Source organism: Canis aureus, chromosome 10, assembly GCF_053574225.1.
Source record: "Canis aureus isolate CA01 chromosome 10, VMU_Caureus_v.1.0, whole genome shotgun sequence".
Classification (NCBI taxonomy): Eukaryota; Metazoa; Chordata; class Mammalia; order Carnivora; family Canidae; genus Canis; species Canis aureus.
In genome coordinates, this window is record NC_135620.1 from 6890808 (window position 1) to 6911343 (window position 20536).

Consider the following 20536-nt stretch of genomic DNA (forward strand, 5'->3'; position numbering starts at 1 on the left):
TTCAGAGGTCAGGTATTTACATACAAAAGTAAACTTTGCTCCATAGAGTCCTTTTCAGGGAAAGTAAGCCAACCAGAGCTATGATTATTCATTTTCATTCCATCTTAAAATAAAGGATATTCAAAAAGGCACTGAAAGATATCCACATTTCATCAGTAGATTGTTATAAACTTTGTTTTTGCTTTGTTTGAAGAGAGGTTAAAGGAATATTGGCAAGTGGTTAATATGTCAGTGAGATGAGCAGTGATCTCAAGCTGCATACCCAAAAGCAGTGTGAACAAGGATTTATTTCATTAGATCTATGTTTTCACAATGTGATTTGTAGAAGCTTAGTTATGTGTTTGATGGAGGTTCCCACATCTGCTTTTTTGACATTGACTCCATTCATACAAATTTGTCAAGAAAGAAATGATCTAAACTATGAAATTGTTATCTTCTTGTTATGTGGATCCACAAGAGGTAATGGGCCAGAGTTTTTTACTGGGACAGAATTAACACCTCGTTGCACAGTCAACGCAAACTTTGACAAGTTTTGATCAGTCACTCAAAATACCATTTATTATGATCACCCAAGCAACACATTGTTTTGGAAGACCGGCTGCTAGCTATTAGTACATGACAGCTGTTGTAATAATTTGATTAAATACTAGGGTACAGATTTGTTGGTTTTAGAAATAATTGTGTTTTTCCTTCCTGATTCCATTCATTCTCCATGTGACACTTTGTTTCTGTTAAGCTCGAAAAGAATTCTAGCAGAACATGAGTGACTTGTACTTAGCACAGATCAAAACATGTTCTTGAAACATAACAACTGCTTACAGCAAAATTCTGATGTAGTCTATTTAGAGTATAAGATGCTGTAATTAGTAGGTGGTAAGTGAGCATTCTGGACCTCTGCTTTATTTAAATTAACTGTTGGGAAAGTGGGTAGTTTGAGAAATGCTACTCTAGATCACTTTGCCTTTGAAAATGACAATTTTAAAACAAAAGTTGATTTCAGTCATTGGATGTGACATAATTATTTCAAAGAAATACAGGACTGCTGTCTCTTCATGTTAAAGCACCAACCTGCTTTTTGAAGTCCTATTTTCAAGTTTTGTTTTTGAGGGCAAAAATAGTTTAGTTATGTCTCCGACCTTACGTTTATTTAACATGCAATTACAATAAATGTTCCTTAAATTAAATTTAAGTGAGCTCTATTTTCTCCCATCTCCAAAAGTGGTTTGGAAATTTGGTTACCATGAATTGGTGGAACGATATCTGGCTCAAAGAGGGCTTTGCATCTTATTTTGAATTTGGAGTAATTAACTACTTCAATCCTGAATTCCCAAGAGTAAGTATGTCTGTGAAATTTACTTGTAATGTTTTGCTCCTACTTGTAAAAGTAATGTAGGTCATTGTTTCCTATGTGTAAAATACAGAAAATATAAGGAATATTAAATAATCTGTAATACCAGAGATGATTAGTGTTACCTGTTTTATGTGTTTTCTTTTTCCAGGCTTTTACTCATTATAAATATTCATAAAAATGGGAATTACTTTTTTATACAGAAACGTGTAATACCTTCCGTACTTCATATTTTATCAAGAGCATTTCTGCAAATCCTTAAATCACTTTTGAAAAGATTTTTCAGGGTTTACCTAATATTTTATTATATCATCTTATAAGGTATATGCATACTATCTTTCCCTAGATTTTAGGTCATTTTCACTTATTCCTACCTAGACTAAATTTTAAAGGCACTGTAATTAGTAGTCTATGACTTCAATTATAAGGAATATGCTATATTATATATTATAAAATGTTATATATATCAGATGTGTAACTAATATATATATTATAGCTGATAACTATTTTGCTATTTTGAATAAATAGTAATATGAAAATATGAATTCGTAAATATGCAAATCTGATTATTTCAACTATAAGTTCTATTTCTGGTCATTTATGTAGATTAATTTAGGTAGTTCTTTCAGGATGGCATGATAAAATGGAATTGATTTTGACTTAGATGTTTAAACGTTGAGATGTAATATTCTCTGACGCGTACCTCACTTCCTTTATAGCAAGCCCAAAGTCCTTGCTTCTTCTCTGTCCCTGACTCCCTGCACCTTTCTGATGCTCAGAGTTGCTCATCCTGCTGCTCTTGGCTAGTCTGTCTCTCATCCCACCTCCCACTGTTTCCAAGCTTGGTTCTTCACTTCTTTCCCTAGCCTCATTCAGTAAATATTTGTAACAATTTTTTTTTTTTTAATTCATGAGAGAAAAAGAGAGAGAGGCAGAGACACAGGCAGAGGGAGAAGCAGGCTTCCTGCGGGGAGCCTGATGTGGGACTTGATCCCAGAACTCCAGGGTCATGACCTGAGCCAAAAACAGGCTCAACCGCTGAGCCACCCAGGTGTCCCAGTAAATCTATATTTGAAACACTGATTGTTCTCTACTGGCCAGGTCTTTATTACAGGCTAAATGTACTCACTTTAAAGTATATTATAAGATGATATTTTTCCTATTATATTGGCAATAAATTTTCCCTTTATAATAAAAGGATGGAGATGGTAGATAGATGATACTTGGTTTTTGTTGACTATTTGGCAGAATTCAGAGTTGGCAAACTTAACTTGGCCCCACAGACACTTTATTTAAAAATCCCTTTATTTTTTACTCCTTTTTTTTTTTTCTAACATGTTCGTGAAATCAGTTTGTGGGAAGCACTGATGTAGCAGCCTCCTAATACACCGTTCCATGCCACTCACCCTGTGCTTTGCAGAATTCCTAGAAATCACCCACCATCCCACAGTCCAGCCACTCTGTGGTGCCTCTGCTCCCCCTCCCCTGGGTTGGGCATCATTACATAGATAAGGAGACTGAAGTACTGGATGATTAGGTGACTTGCCAAAGTCATTTGCATGATGGCGACAGAACTGTGATTACCTAGTTGTTCCAGATCTAGTCTGATGACGAAGGTAATGATGATAATAACAGCAATAATACTGCACTTCCTATTCATGGAGCACTTAGGACGCAAGTAGCAGGTATTGTGTTTTGTACACACATCATCTAACTCAATTCTCAAAACAATCATATGAGTGTAGTTGTCACTCTATTTTCTAGTTGAGGAAACAGACATAGGAGCATTAAGAAAGTTGTTCAAGTTCTCACAGCTACTATATGTCAGAGATGAGATTCAGTTCAAGGTGTCTCTAACTCCACACCCATGCCTTCACCCAACTGAGCTCTGTGAAAGCACATAGGAGTGTTCCTCTCCCCTGAGATCTAATGCGGGTGTGTGTGTGAGTTCATTATATGACTCTTTTCATTTTTATAAAATTTATATAGAGAGAGTAAACCTTAATTTTCTTCAAAAGTCCTTTCCATATACTCTATAGCTATAAAATTGTTTAAATCTCTCTTTTATAAGATAGAACCTATGCATGGTTCATGTCATCTATAAATGCTTATGAAAGCTTTTGGTTGTATCCCAGATTAACTCTGCTTGGATTCAATAAGAAAAGAAGTTCCATTTCCCATGAAACAATTAGATTCATCCTTATTTTCTTAATCAAATGGAATAGATCATTAACATCAATCAGTTACCTCATGCAACTGAAATCGGCTAAGGTATTATATCTGGGAAAATTTGATGAAGATATATTACTAGTGTTTGTGAAGCAAAGATGATACGATTAACCTCTTTTGGTACCATTTAGCTATTTCTTTTTTCTTTTTTCTTTTTTTTAGCTATTTCTTTTAATCATTGGTTTCTTAATCACTCCTTTCTGAATCTACATTTCTTAGTGTCTGTGATGCTGAGTGAATATAACCCTTGGCAAAAGAGCATCAGATCCTGGTGTTGAGGAAATTGCCATTAGCTTTGTCTTTTAAAAGCCTGAAGCCAGCCTTACTTCAGTGATCTCTGAGAGATCAAGAACTTTGGCTTCCTTTTAATCTGGTCATTAAATTGGCACTGGGGAAGAGAATCACAGAACCATATGCAGGAACAGATTTTCATTTTTTTTTCTTTCTTGCTCTAATTTCAGCTGAAAGTCATTAAAACATGTTATGAATGGGTCATGGTCACAGATTCAGAAAACGTCAGTGACCAGTGGTTTCTTTGTCTCTGAAGCCCAGGTCTGACACAGCCTGGCCTAAAGAAGCATCAGATTTGGTGGAGAGAAAGGCACATAGGAGCCATGCAGCCAGTCTGATCTCACTCTGTTTTTATACTCATTGTCAGTGGAACACCTCTGAGCTTTAGTTTCTCATTTGTAAAGTAAGTTTCTTGTAGACATTCAACAAATTCTTATCCTTTAGGTAACATCATGACAACTACTACTTACCAAGCGCTCGTGTGCTTATGGAGTATTGTATACATTATCTGATTCAGTACTTAACTCTAAAGAAATAATAATGCTGTTGATGATGATAAGTAATTTCAAATGGCTAACTCTCATTGAACATGTGCTTTTTTGCCAGGCACTGTGCTAAGCACTTTCTGTAAATTCATTTAGTCCTGAAAATAATCCAATAAGGACAATGTTGTTTTCCTCCATTTCTAGATGGAGAAACCAAATTTCAGAGAGATAAAGTTGATTGCCTTTTATAGCCACACAAGTCCAAAGAGGTTAAGGTAGGATTCACACCCAGGCAGCTCAGACTCCAAGCCTGGGCTTTTAACCACATGTAAATTTATTATAATAAATACTGCTATATTTCTTAGGGTAACAATAAATTTAATAGGAATAGGTCTTTTTCTCTAGAATCTTGCAGTTTGCAGAAAGAGAGTGATGATAGGTATACAGCCTCACCTTCTCCTATCACTGTACGCAGTGCCTAGATAACGATTTTTTTTAAAGGCAAACCTTACTTTTTGTGTAAATGTTTCCCTCCAGCAGGACTGGAACAGACTGGGACAAAACTCACTGTATGGGAGGCCCAGAGGAGAAGGACCTTGGGGATGTTGAGGAAGAGGTGTCTACCCCTTTCATCACAGTTAACTTGTGTGATTATAGTGATACCAAGAAGATAATATAACATCTTACACCAATCAGAAAAAGACAGACAATCCATTCTGAGGAGTAGAGGGGAATTTACAAAATATGGAGAAGGCTATATATAAAGGTGCTCATTAAAATATTGTTTAAAACAGTAAAAATCTGGAAGCAATTCAAATGCCAAACTAATAGGGAAATGATGAAGTCATTTATGGTTCATTGACTCAGTGGCCCATTCTGCAACTATGCATTTATTTATTTTAATGTTTTGCTTTTGCAGAAGTGTTATCTGTTATACTTTGAAAAGAAGGAAGTCATATGTGATCTGACCACACTGTGATCATCACTATTAAGTTTTGGCTTATTTCCTTCCAGTTTGTGTAGTATAGAATTCAGCAGCCATTGTTAGAGATATTTATGAAGATGAGATAACAGAATTTTTAAATGAATGTCATAATAAGTAAGTAAGCAAGATAAAAGTTTTTACATCTATGTGAGTAAATAAACACATAGGGAAAGAGATTGTAAAAAACAGTACTAATTCTAATGGTGACTATCTTGGAGTGTAGGATTATGGGTACTTTTTATTTCCTCTGTTTTCCATGTTGCTTTTTTGGGACACATGGGTCAACTGTGAGACGCTCTCAAGAATACTCAAGTGTTAAACTAATAAAACCTATAGTTAATGAATAAGATCAGACTTAAACAAATGTCCCCTCCATTCCTAGCTACTCAAAGTGGGATTATCATGCTAGTGACATGAGCATCACCATGTAATTGATTAGAAATACAGACCCCAACCCAGACCAGCTGAATTCACATATGAATTGATCAAATCCCCAGGGGATCCTTATTCACATTAAAGTTTGAGAAATACTGCTCTAAATGACAGGCTGTCTCATTTCTGAAGGAGCAGAGTTTGAGAGTAGCCTCATCAATGGTGTTAATAAATTGAAAAATAATATGCTAATAGGAGATGGGTGGTTGGAACACTGGCCAATGGAAGAGGGGAGAATTTGAAAGAGTCAACTTGGGGACCCCAGAGATAGCTGCTAGGGAGTTGAGGCTCCTTGTGGATTATAAAGGGGGTTCACTCAGCTCTACAGGGCAGAAGCCAACTCTCTCTGCTGCTTCTTTACCACTGCCCTTTTTTTGGCTTTGCCGTGCTACCCACCCCTCTGGCTGTACATTGGCTTTCCTTCTATCTTTCCTCCAAAAAAGAAATGACTCTTGTCATGTGTCTGAAAGAGGTCTAATTTTTTGGAGAGTTCTGTACTTATTAGAATAGAATACTTTGCCTGCTCATAATGCATGATCTATAAACTGTAGTATCCAGCCTGTGGATTTATTTCAATAAATATTTACAAATATTTACATATTTAAATTAATATTTACAAATTACGACATCATCATCAAATTTGTAAATCTGGCACGTTGCGGTTTGTAAACGTTTGTTTAAGAGAGACCGATCCATTTTAGACGGTTACTGATAAAATTTCCAATAAATTTCTAGAGGATGCAAACCACCTAGGGATGCTATTTCCTAGAGGATCCTGTCTGTGATCAGGGATCTCCTTTGGGGAAGTGTAGATAGCTCTCTTGGAAACATTCTGACTTTTGTAATGGGTTTTTTTAAAAATTGAAATAAGAAGGGTATTAAATGGGAAGAAAAATATATTAGAGTTTTGTTTTTCAAGAATCCTGACTTATTTGGCATATGTCAGCTCATAGAGCGCATCTGAATGATTTTTTCCCCTCGTTAGTGTCAGTTTTTGAAAGGTGTTTTTGACAGTATTTGAATTTTGTGTTTCTGTGACACCTAAGAAGTTAATGTTGCTCAATCTTTTCCTTTTAGAATGAGATCTTTTTTTCTAACATTTTACATAATGTCCTCAGTGAAGATCACGCCCTGGTGTCTAGAGCTGTGTCCTTGAAGGTGGAAAATTTCACAGAAACCAGTGAAATAAATGAGCTCTTTGACTTATTTACTTACAACAAGGTAAAATCAGTCACATATTTCCTTTTGTTTTGCACTCTTGCAGTAAGGTACATAAAATAGATTATAAGAATGATAGGCTAATATGATGATACTGTGCAACTTTTGATACAAATAACCATAATTTTATTCAGCAGATGGATTTCAGAACATGTGGTTAAATCAATTCTCATCTAACCAATATTAGGTGCTCAGTACCATCCATCATTATAAAAACACTGAAAAAACTTGCTACTTTTAAGGTGAACCCTTCTGTTTGGTGGAAATTTATTCTTACCCTGTAAATATCTCAGCTTAAAATATATTGTGTATCTTGAATTTTTTTTTAAAGATTTTATTAATTTATTCATGAGATCCACAGAAAGAGAGAGAGGCAGAGACACAGGCAGAGGGAGAAGCAGGCTCCATGCAGGGAGCCCGATGTGGGACTCGATCCCGACTCGATCCTGAGACTCCAGGATCACACCCTGGGCCAAAGGCAGCACTAAACCACTGAGCCACCCGGGCTGCCCTTGAATTCTTTATATGTAGTACATTTGTTCATCTTTTACCTATTTGTTAGTGACGGTCTACCATTTTATCGGCATATTTGGGGATAACCCAAGCATTCAACTGAAGTATGCAATACAATTGGGAGAAAAGCCTAGAATATTGCTTATCAAAATGGGATGTGTCAATATTTATATATTGAATTTGTTCAGACAATGGACTGTTTCTTGTCCTAGGGAGCATCTTTGGCCCGAATGCTTTCCAGCTTCCTGAATGAGAATTTATTTATCAGTGCACTCAAGGTAAGTTTATAAAATTGTCACCTGGGAGGCAGAAAACATAAATTGATTGGAAATGTTATTTATTTTGACCTTAACTTCTCCACTCTTTTTAATGTCTCTATTTTTTAGTCATATTTGAAGACATTTTCTTACTCAAATGCTGAGCAAGATGATCTATGGAGACATTTTCAAATGGTAATAGTCCTACTTCCTGACATGCATGTTCAATGAATGAATGAGTGAGTAAATGAATGAATGAACTAAGGACTCATTCACATAGAGAGTTAAGCAGAATTCTGAATTTGGCCCAGAATATCACCCACTGAGGATTACTGTATAAATGAAGAATAGAATAGCTAGCAATGTAGTTTCCTTTGGGAGATTGCTACCTGAAGAGATTTTGATGGTAAATATCTGCTCTTGTGATGATTTTTTTTTAAACAGGTCATAGATGATCAGAATAAAATTCTTTTGCCAGCAACAGTAAAAAGCATAATGGACAGCTGGACACACCAGAGTGGTTTTCCAGTCATTACCTTAAATGTGTCCACTGGCGTCATCAAACAGGAGCCATTTTATCTTGGGAAAGTTAAAAACGAGACTCTCCTAACCCACAAGTAGGTACATTTGCTCCTCTGTCTTCACCTTCCTTGGGGTTAAGTTCCCATCAGATGGAAAGCAGCCTGCTGGTGAGGAAGCATAACACACAGCTGGGTACACGCTCTTCTGCAGAGGGGCTCTGGCACAGGCAACTTCATATCTGTGCAGGGTGTTCCTGGGGTGCTGGGTTGAGACAGAGCCCCTGATGTCTTGAGCGAGGCCAGAGACTTGCATTGAGGGATCCAAGGCAGTACCCCTGCCCTTGGCATTTAGGATGACACCAGCAACCAAAGACTTAGGGGTCATACACTCTCTGTCCTTCAGACAGAATTAATGAATTACTCAGGATTCTGGGTGAGAGGCAGCAAAACAGAACCATACAAGGCCTCATGTTAGGTAAGAGACAAAGAGACTTGACTGCTGCCAAGTCGTCTTTATTTCCCTAGAAATGGAACTTAGTGGTCTCTGTGTCCTTGACGAATAGTTTTGCCCATGTCCACATGTGCACGTAGGTGTGTATTTATAGCCGTGCTTATGAGAATTCTGGCCTTCACCTGGGTTTGAATATCAACCGCACTGGGGCACCTGGGTGGCTCAGTGGTTGAGCATCTGCCTTTGGCTCAGGGGGTGATCCCAGCTCCCCACAGGGAGTCTGCTTTTCCCTCTGCCTATGCCGCTGCCTCTCTCTGTGTCTCTCATGAGTGAATGAATGAATGAATGAATGAAACAAACCAGGAGAATGGAAGGTCCCTTCTCTCACTCTGCTATTCCATGATTTTTTTTAAGTTTTTATTTTAATTCCAGTTAGTTAACGCCCAGTGCTATATTAGTTTCAAGTGTACAGTGTTGTGATTCAACACGCCCATACATCCTCTGGTGCTCATCAAGATTCCATGACTTTTGAGAAGATGTGTGCCTTAACTATTGGATAAACATGACCCTCATTCATAGTCTTTGAGAAACCAGATTTGTGAGCCAATTTGAGCCATATTCCAAGTCCTGTCCAAACTCCAAGGCCTGTGACTCTTGAGATGACTAATGTCCTCTTGCAGTCATCTGCTTCCTCCAGGTCACGTCCACCAATGTGGGAAGAATGTCAGCATTCAGTAAATATGAATAATCTGGCTGATGTGTGCTGAACACTTTTCAGATGAGGAGAAAGCTTGAGGCAGAAAAGCATTTTGAAATGTTTGTCAAGCTTTTTCTTCTGAAATTACTCTTTGACTCTCTTGGCGCAGATGGAGTTGGGTCTGTCTGCAGCATTTGAACAACGCCTGAGTGAGGCCAAGAGGCTATAATTTAATACAAACAGGCCTTGAGAGTTTCAGATACAAAAAAAGAAAGAAAGAAAGAAAGAAAGAAAGAAAGAAAGAAAGAAAGAAAGAAAGAAAGAAAAATTCATATACAAGATTGTCTTACTAACTGCCTTAAGTTAATAAGAAAATGTAAAGAAGACAAACTAAAAAGAAAGTGAACAAAAGGCTAAAGTAAAACTGACTTATAACACTAAAGTGAGCCTGCTCAGTGGGGAGTCTACTCCATCTGACCCTGCCCCCCTCGTGCTCACACTCTCTCTCTCACTCACTCTTTCTCTCAAATAAATAAGTTATTTAAAAACAACAACAAAATGAATAATCCTAGGAGCAAACCCTTATCTATTGACCAAAGAATTTGAGTCCTCTCTTTGTATCATCTCAGTTAACATTGGCTCAGAATTTATAGATTGTGTCTGCAAATTAACTGAATGTTTGTTTTTTTTCCTGATAAGTGACACATGGATTATACCTATTCTCTGGATAAAAAATGGAACTGCACAGTCTCTGGTCTGGCTAGATAAAAGCAGCAGTAAGTAACAAGTTTTAGAAATATCTTCACATGTATGCACAAGTATATATTACACACATATAGAAAGGCAGAGAATAAGATGTGAAAGCATATAGCTTTTGAAAAGCTGTCTCGCATCAAACTAAAATCTTACATCATTCTTATCTAACATAGAACTTTAGAGAAAAGTTTCAAATCAAAAGCTATTATATGTGAAAAAATACAATTATATGGTTAGGTCAGTATATATTTTAGAATTCCTTTACTTTTTGTTGTATTTATTGAGTTTTCTTGTTTAGAATTAAGAGGATATAGTATAAACATGTACTGGAATGTTTTTTAGATGTACCAGTTCACACTTTTCCCATGTACCTTTGTAGAAATATTCCCTGAAATGAAAGTTTCAGCTTCGGATCATGACTGGGTGATTCTAAATTTAAATGTGACTGGATATTACAGGGTTAACTATGATCAATTAGGTTGGAAGAAGCTAAATCAACAGCTTGAAAAAGATCCTAAGGTAAGGTTACTTTTTTTAATCTACTATTAAATACAATTAATAGCGCAGTCTTGAGTCAAGCTTTCATAAACCCCTCTGGTGAGAAGAGACTCTGTTCTCACTGCCACCTCTCAAATCAAGCCATATTGTATTTTTTCCCCTCATTCTTAGAAAGGGGAGATTTAGGTTCAATGTACTGTGCTTTGAACATTAATAACATTTTTCTTCAACACTTTTACCTCTCTAGGTAAAAATCAGAATACACTTTCCTCTTAACCATTAATCTTGTGATCTCAGACAAGTTGCTTAAATGTTCCATTTCCATCTCTTCACCTTAAATGGGAATAATAGAGCTTTTTTACTTATGAGGATGATAGACAATGTGGGTAAACATGTGTTTAAAATTCCTAAGCCCTTAATGGATACACAGTCTATGCCAGAAAAGTGTTAATTTTTTAAAACTTATATTCTTACTCTCCCTCAGAGACTTTAGTTCACAAAGTAGCAATAGAATCTATTATCACTTTATCACTGAAGATAAGTCATTATGCCATATATGAATCTTAAAATGTTGGCTAGCTCTAGTCAGTCAGATTTTGATTGGTTGAATTAAACTCAGTCTCCATTGGTGGAGATGGATGCTGGCATAGGAGTCTATAGAGTTGGCTCTGCTGCGAAACCGTGGTCAGTTAGTTCACTGGGACACCATTCTTCAAGCTAGAGAACTGAGCTAAAAGATATCTTTAGTGTCTATGTCTTCGAAAGTTCTCTGAAATACACAGTGGCCTCTCTAGCAGAAGACGATATTCAGTGTTACCGGTCCAGAGGGGGGCTTCTGTGTCCAATCGACTTGTGTTCATCATTTACCAGATGTGTAACTTTGGGCTTCTTATCTGGCCAATCATTCCTCAGTTTTCCCATCTGTATAATGGTGTTTTAATAGACCAATGTTACATAAAGGATTGTGGAGATTGGGTAAGGTGGTATATGGATCATATTTAACAGAGGCCGGACACAATTCAGGCCTTCAGAACATAGTCAGTAATTTAAAAAAAATTATCATTAGGCTTTTGAATAAGGCTACAAAATGCACACATAATAAGATTTTATTTTCAAATCTTTTTCAGAGTAGCTAGACTCTTTTTTTAAAAAAAGATTTTATTTATTTATTCATGAAAGACACAGAAAGAGAGGCAGACACAGGCAAATGAAGAGGCAGGCTACCTGTGAGGAGTCCAATGTGGGCCTCGATCCAAGACCCCGGGTTCATGCCCTGAGTTAAAGGGAGACAGACGCTCAACCACTGAGCCACCCAGGGGCCCCCAGAGTAGCACCACTCTTCTTGCTTTCTAAGGGTGCTGTAAGCTGTGGAGCAAGGTCATACCCTTCTAGCAATGATTTTTTGAAACTATTGTAGACTGACTTATTGAAAAACTGTGGTCAGTTACTTCTACTTTATAATTGGGGAGCAAATAAAACACCATGTCTATTATTAATATTAATTTATAAAATAGTGTTATTACTGTCAGAAGGGAAATGAGGCCGAGTAAAGATCGAAGTGTGGCTTGCTGAGAAGTTCAAGGTGATGTGAAGAGCAATTTTCTGGGACCAAACCAATGAAAATGCGTGAGGATAGGAGGCTTTGGGCCCCCTGTGGACACTCCAGCTGGGACAGTCCAGTGACCTGGCAGTGGCAAGTGGTCAAGACGAAGCCTAAACAGTTAACCCCTGCCTTTCTGGGATTCTGGAATCCAGGATGCTCTGTTGGTGGCATTGTGTCAAATTAGTAAGATCTTGAGATGACAGACACCACTCAGGATACTTCAGTATTACCAAAATAGTGCTAAGTAATATGTACACAAGGCTTTGTACGTAAGGCTGCCTATGCCAGAAGTTCTCCTGACAACAATTTGGACAGCATAAGACAATTTAACATACACTTTCTGTTTTGGATAGCCTTTTAAACGTGGCTTCCCTTTCTTTTTTCTTTTCTTTTTCTTTTTTTTTTTCTTTCTTTTTTTTTTTTTTTTTTTGCCATGCCGTTTTTCAGGGAGTATTTTGGCAAAACTCTCTGCCAGATGAAAGCCTTATGATTGATGTCCAGAGGGATCACTTATCAAAAACAGATGTCTAATAAATAAATCATGGGGACTATCCTTAGTGATTACTGTTTCTCTGCACAAGAGACAATTCACATGAAAGTGCTTCGTAAGCAACACTGATCTTGAAATGCTGTTATTATTTTGAAAATTATCCTATTGCTAAGAAATGTTCTCATCTTTTCCTGCACAAATTTGGATCTAATTTGCAGGGCATTCCTGTTATCCACAGGCTGCAGCTGATTGATGATGCCTTTTCCTTGTCTAAGTGAGTATATTTTCTTCACTGCTGGCTTTAGAGTGTACCTTGAGAACTTAGTAAAATATTACAGCCTTAATCACTATGAAATGAAATTGCTCCTTCAGTATATTTAGGGCCCAACTTACTAGGATTAGCATTGAGTTCTGAGGGTACCAAGGAATTTTGTAATGTGAAAGTTGCTGGGATGTGTATCAGCGTGAATGTGCTTTGAGGGCATTGGGCTAAGTGAAGTAAGCCAGTCACAAAAAGACAAAATACTATGTGATTCCTCTTATATGAGTTCCTCAGAATAGTCCGAATCCTAGAGATGGAAAAGGAAAGGGTGATGGCTGGGGAGTGGGGGGCGGGGGCGAGGCAGGGGATGAGAAGTTAGTGCTCCATGGGGAGAGAGTTTCAGTTTTATAATATGAAAATGTGATTCAACATTTTAAAAGGAATTCCTTAAAGGGGGAGTTTTTAAAGGATGCAGTACAGAAGATGTACATGGTAAAAGGTCATAGTGTTTAAATATTCTTGGGATTATCACAAAGGTATTAGAATTGTTACTTTTGAAATTTCTATCAAGTTATTAAACAGGTAAAAATACAAGTTATTTGGGCTTGTGTATGTAAAGGCTGTTAAATATTAAAATGGATAAATTTAGGAAGATTATAGATGCATTTGTATTTTTCTATGATATTGTAAGTTAAGGAAATAGCTGGCATATAAAAAAAATAGAATTACTAGAAATAGACTATCAGTTGAGATTTTGAAGTGGTTTTTGTTACCTGAGGGTAAGGGCTATAGGTATAATTTTAATGAGATATGGCCTATATTTTAGTATACTACAGAATTCTAGATTTTATTTCTATTACATTTATTCAATATAAGCTGTGCTAAGTATTTATCCAGGTAAATTAATATGTGTTCAGAATTTAAATTTTCAGACAATAAAAGTAAGGAGTATACATAATAAATTATCCAGCATGTTCTGTCTTTCTTTGGCCTGTCCCTATTTCTTGAATGAATGTGTTTATTTTTTTCTTCATTTCTTTACCACTTTCCCTCTGTGACCTACAGCATGTTTCCTTGCTCTCTGACCTGCTGCAACCCTCTCTAGGACCACCATGACTTTGGGACTGTTGAACCACATCCTCCGAGAAACCTCTCTTGGCTTCTAGAGGGTCCCGAGACACAAAACTGGTTTTCCTCTTGTGTCTGACTTTTCTGCCTGCTGCTACAAGCATCCTTCAGACCTACCATTGTTATGTTATTTTTTTCTCTATTTCCTTTGGATGCCTTATGCATTCTGATGGTTTCAGGGATCATTTTATTATGTGCACGTACAGGGCCCAGCAGATATAAGCTAATCAATAAAGCTTTGTGAAAGGATATGTTCATGACTTTTCTAAATATACATCTCCATCTGTTCCCTCCTGCCTTCTGATTATCCTGTGGCCATTTAAACTCAAGACCTGACACAGTGGACTTTATTTCTGTCTCTGAGTTGCCCCCGCTATCAATTTCTCTCTGTCAGAGTGCCATGATGCTTCCCATCACCCACACTTGAAACATCAGAGGTATCCTTGACTCCTCTCTCTCTCTCTTTCCATCTGTCATTTAGTCAACCTGTCTTACCTCTTCCTTCTTGAAGATGTCTTTTGGATTCTCACCTTATTTACCACCTTCTCTGCTTGCATGTTAAGCCAGGCCCATTATCTGTTACTTAGCCTGTTGTCTGAGCATCCAGCCTTCTGTTCCTTTAAATTCCATCTTGTCTTCTTCAGCAGTTGTGATAACATTTTTCAGCATCAGCTTCACGATGTCACCCCAGTTGTTTAAATACCTTCCCACTATGTGTAAACTTTTCATCCTGACATTCAGAGCTCTCTACAGTTTTGATCCACCTTATCTACCAGCCTCCACCTCTCAGCCACACACTAAAGGACTCCTGTGCCTTGGTTGCTTGGTCTGTTCATCACACCAGTTCCCTCTTTATCCTCTTTGTCATAAGTGGGCTTCCTCTTTCTCCCTATCCATTTCCATCTTACCCAGCCTTCATTGCCCTTCTCAAGCTCCTCCTCTAGGAGGCCTTCCCTAACTTTTCCATCACACGCATGTGTTTTCCTTGATACTTTCACTGTCTTCATTGCCTTTTCTTGGACTCATTAGCAGCTCATAAGGCCCAGCTCTTGAGCCTCAAAGAATAAGCTCCCCAATGGTAGGCAAGAGTTGTGTCCTATAAACTAGTTTGTAATATTCTATTTTGTAGAAGTTACTAGAAATTCTATTTTGTAGAATTTGTAATATTCAATTTTGTAATATTGGATGAGCAGTCCAACATTTGGCCTGGATTTTCCTATAGTCTCCAAAAATCTGGGTGCTTGAAGGTATATCAAACTGTAGTGTCAGCATTGCTTGGCTCCCATCTTATCAAGGAAATGGGACCTGTAGCTTCCTTATTAAACATATCTTATTGAAGTGAGGCATCAAAGCATGGAACAAATATGGAAAGTGTCCAAATTATTTAGCAAGTGGAGGTATTTTGAGTCTGTATTTTTTTTTGAACCAAACAGAAACAATTATATTGAGATTGAAACAGCACTTGATTTAACCAAGTACCTTGCTGAAGAAGATGAAATCATAGTGTGGTATGCAGTCTTGGTGAACCTGGTAACCAAGGATCTTGTTTTTGATGTGAACAGCTATGATATGTACCCATTATTAAAGGTAATTTCCTTCTTTGTTATGTGGTTTTAAAAAGTCCTCTCTTCCTCATTCCATATCTTTCCAGCATCTGTGAAACACATCTTTCCCCAAGTAATAGTCTACTAGCCATATATATATATATATATATATATATATATATATATATATGGATATATATTCATTTTCTTAGAAATTGCTGGTTATTCTTAGAAGAAAATACTTTAGTCATAGACCTGGTCTAGGAGGTAAGTATGAGAGAAGTTTAGAAAGGTCTTTATTCTTGATGAAGTGACAATGTGCCCTAAGAACCCAGAAGTGGATGGAAATGGTATACTTTTTCTCTTATAGCAATTACTCTTCTAAAAGATTGGTAGTCAAACAGAAAGACTTTTAACAACCCTATATTCATCAATGAAATACTCTGATCTACAGGACCAATGCTTAACCAGAGAGGGATACTCCAGAAAAAGTCAAAGTTTTGAAGCTGCTTTTGATGCTGGCAAGTGAGAGGGGGAACCTGGAATTCATAGGGCAGTGACATACCATCATAACTGAAACAACACAAAAGGAGAAAACTTCCATTATGAGATCTTAAGCAGCGATCAGAAGAAAGATGGCCCAGGGAAAACCAAAGTAGCAGTTAGGGAGTAACCCTTTGGAGAGTTAGGGACCAGAAACAAACCAGAAAGTGTGCCAGATGATAATTCCAAGTGAGCTTCTGGGGCAGTTTGAGGACGAGATCACAAATACCTTAAGGGTCTAGACTGTCCTCTGATGTCCAGAGTGCTGGCGGAAATGTCCTTGAGCATGGAGATGGTGACCCATAAAATACGGCACTTAACTGTGGATGGAGGTGGCTTATTGATAATCTCTGACACCTGATTCTGGGTAAAAGAAGTAAAAACTCAGATTTGTTTTTAAAGAATGTCAAGGAATAACATCTACTTTGTGCTTAGGGGTGTATTGCAAATGGATAACTTTTATAACCTTATTACTCACCAGCTGAGTGCTCAATTGAAGAAAATTTATTTAGATCCACGGCTTACAATTGTCCAAAGCATAAATCAGCTGTCCTTATTTTCTTGGAGGTGTAGATATGAAGCATAGAACTGTTAAGGTAGAAAGTTTAATAGTGTTAAAATTTTACATTTCTTTCTCTATTTTGAAGACACCTGAAAATGTGCCAAGTGATGTTAAATAGTAGTAAGTGCTAAGATTTATCAAGTTCCTATGTGCCAGGGAGCACATTCATATACCTAATATTGTTTCGTCCTCACAAAACTGCACTGGTATTCTTGGCAACTCCATTTTATCAATGAAGAAACTAAACGTAGAGAGGCTACAGAATAAACCAGTTGCATGGTTAGTAACAGATAAAGACAACTTCTCGGGAAGTATCTGTCACTCTTCTATTCATGTCGTTTCAGAGAAAGGAAAAGACAATGCAAATTCAGTGTTGTGAGCCAAAACTAACAGTAGGTATCCCTTGTTGTTTATAGAAGTATCTATTAAAGAGACTTATTTCAATATGGAATATGTATTCAACTGTGATTCGTGAAAACATGGCAACATTACAAGATGACTATTTAGCCCTGTAAGTATTTTTTAATTTTTCTATACTGAATATATATATTCAACTTATACTCAATTCAATTTACAATTGAATAAAATGATTCAATGGTTGATAGATGGAGCTCCAGACTCATATTAATAAGATCTTGATACCTATGATTTAATGGGAGATTTTGTATGTTACTTGAGAACAGTAGCCTTAGGATTGGTGAAATTACATGTATCCTAGTAGAAAATACTAGTTTGGGATCTTAATTTACCTGCAAAATACATGCATGTACCCACAGGAATTTATAGCTCTATACTCAGAAATCTTAGGCCACTGGTTGAGATTGTGTGTATACTGAGCAAAACTAGCCTGTACCAATGAATTGAAGGCAGAGGAAGGCCACAAGAGAAAAAAGTCCTTTCTGTATGTTATTGATGACAGCAATTCTACCATTCATTCTACAAATATGATGCGAGAAATTGCCTGAAATATTTTAGTCATTTGTGCATGAGCATGAGTAAGTATTGCAAATGACAGGGAGCTTCTAGATTTACAGAGGGAATTTGTTATCTACAGTGGTACAGAGATTGTGTTTATAGCTCTAGTCAACATGAAGCTGAAATCAATGAGACCAAGAAGAAACACAAAATATATAAAATGTAATTATTGTCTCTCAAGAGTATCCTTCTAGGAGGGGAGACATTTCTATGCCAGAGCATGTGACTAGAAGGATATAGGGTTGACTAGACCAGTAGACGGAAGACAATGAGGACTAGCTGGGATAGTAAGTGGGCAAATGAGTTGGGTGCATGAACAGAAAGGCAAAATTGTGCTCACTGAGGCAGCACAGGTGTTAGCCAGCCATATCCTTGGCTCTCCTAAATTGGACTGAAATGATCTGCTCTATATAGCATCCCAAGGCCAGTTGTCTTCAGAGTAACCTTGGGGAGTTAGCAGTACTTACATAGAACTCCATCTTGCTGCATCCAATTTGCGATGAGTAGGGAGAGGGAAGGAGTGTGTAAATGAATACTCAGAACTATCTTTCAGAGGTCCTCCACCCTTGGACATTCTACTTCACTTTATTGGAAGGTCAGGCCTGGCTGGGTTGCAGTTGGAGGGTAGAGCAACTGCAATATGGCTTTTGCATTTCCTGGAAACTCATGGCCAGTTTGATTCCTTTACCTCTGAATCCAAGTCTGAGAGAGTAGGGAGCATAGAGAAACATGCCTCCCAGCATTGCTTCTCTGGATTTATTATTGTTCTCTGTATTCTTTTGAACTTGTAGTGAATGATAATTGGGTATCCCTGCTCAGCTATCAAAACAAAACAAAACAAAAATCTCTGTTCTTTTTCTGGACATGGACATAATAACCAAGCAGAGTAGAGGAAGAAACAGAAGTTCAAGCAAGGGAAACACGTCATGGAAAGAGAGAAATAAACAATCCCCTCTCCTTTCCATGTACAGAGAAAGAACTTCATTTTTAAATGTAGTAGATCAAATACTCTCAAGTCTTTTTTCTTTCTATCCATAAGGCAATTATTGTAAAAGGGAGGAAAAATAAATTGATAACAGATGTGGAGTGTGTGTACTCCCGTGTGTGTTTGAGGGAGATGAGGGATGGCAGGAATTTATTTCTGACTTTCAAAAAATACCAGGCTTAAACGAGTTTATTTGGTGTCTGAGAGCATCTCAGCAAATATTTCCCTGAGCCTTAAATAAGTTTGCCATCCACAAAAGCTATTTAAAAAAAAAAAAAAAACCTGATGTTATTGGAAGGATATTTTAAAATACCCATCTTGTCATGAAACACATAGGCTCAGAGGCAGGAAGAAAATAAATGTAGCAAACATAGCAAAAAAAAAAAAAAAAATGTTTTTCTTTGCGCTTTCCTTTAAGAGTAGCCCTGGAAAAACTTTTTGAAACTGCGTGCTGGTTGGGCCTTGAAGACTGTCTTCAGTTGTCAAGAGAGCTCTTCAAAAACTGGGCAAACCATCCAGAGAATGAGTAAGACTCGTATTGGATTGCCCTTATTTCTGTCCTCTTTCAACACCAATAATTTCTCTACCTTTTTGATGTTCTCATTCAGGGATGGATTGTTTTGTTTTCACTTGGGTAGTCTGTCTCTCCTATTTTTTTTTTCAAGTAAACTTTTATTCTCTTTCTTTCTTTCTTTCTTTCTTTCTTTCTTTCTTTCTTTCTTTCTTCTTTCTTTCTTTCTTTCTTTCTTTCTTTCTTTCTTTCTTTCTTTCTTTCTGTTTTTGCTTTGTCTACTGTAGGTCTGTGAATGACAATAGATTCAATTTATGTAGTGAGTTGTCACCCAGGACTGCTAATTGCCCCTAACAAGCACTTCTGCATACCTTGGGTCTTATTTCAGTTGTTCTTTGATGGTTCGTTATTGTGATTTATATGTAAGTGTGTCCAACAAGCTCATTCTCTGTGAGTTTGCATTCCCACTGAGCGCTGAGACCAAGACTGTCTTTCTGGTTTTATTGTGTTACCTCTAATGCATCGCCTCAGATGGACTCTTAAGAAATGTGATCATAAGACATGAAATGAAGGTTACCTGGCTGGCTTAGTGGATAGAGCATCTGACCCATGATCTCTCAGAGTCATGAGTTTGAGCCTCATGTTGGGTGTGGAGATTACTTCAAAAAAATGATATGAGCTCAAGCTGAATTATTAGCATACATTGATTGAACTATTATAATTTCCTTATTTCTTAAAATTCTTTAGTTTCTAAACTAATCTGATGTTCTTTTCTCGTGACATTAATAATATCACGAAATAGTGACAGTTTCCACAAGTGACTTTCTCCATCCCCACTTCTGATCTTTATATCTGAGACCTCAGCATTTTTTTCTGGGTAGCATCCTTCTAAAAATATAATGACCTAAATAAACATGTAACTTAACTACTATGAGAAATATCATTGCATGTTCTACCTTACAGAATACCTTCTCCGATTAAAAGTGTGATTTTATGTTATGGCATTGCCTTGGGAAGTGATGAAGAATGGGACTTTTTGTTAAATATGTACGCTAATAAAACAAAGGAAGAAGAAAGGATTCAACTTGCTTATGCAATGAGTTGCAGTAAAAACCCATGGATACTTAACAGGTGATTATGGTCAACCTATTTTCAAAATCCTGGCAGAGGAATACAATTAATAAACCAAAGGGAGAAAAATAGAACATGTGCTGATATAGCAACTAAAATAATATCCATTTATGCACTATTG

The 20536-nt window shown here is 37.1% G+C and overlaps 1 protein-coding gene across 1 annotated transcript in view; it reads left to right on the forward strand.

Annotated features, from left to right (window-relative positions):
• LVRN (laeverin) overlaps positions 1–20536 on the forward strand; it is a 66829-nt gene that overhangs the window by 32151 nt on the left and 14142 nt on the right. The window contains exons 6-17 of the mRNA XM_077911278.1: positions 1220–1333; positions 6848–6991; positions 7714–7779; positions 7888–7953; positions 8203–8375; positions 10127–10203; positions 10563–10702; positions 12993–13048; positions 15598–15751; positions 17230–17324; positions 19192–19299; positions 20248–20415. Of these exons, the coding sequence (XP_077767404.1) occupies positions 1220–1333; positions 6848–6991; positions 7714–7779; positions 7888–7953; positions 8203–8375; positions 10127–10203; positions 10563–10702; positions 12993–13048; positions 15598–15751; positions 17230–17324; positions 19192–19299; positions 20248–20415 (1361 nt within the window). The remainder of the gene's footprint in view (positions 1–1219; positions 1334–6847; positions 6992–7713; positions 7780–7887; positions 7954–8202; positions 8376–10126; positions 10204–10562; positions 10703–12992; positions 13049–15597; positions 15752–17229; positions 17325–19191; positions 19300–20247; positions 20416–20536) is intronic.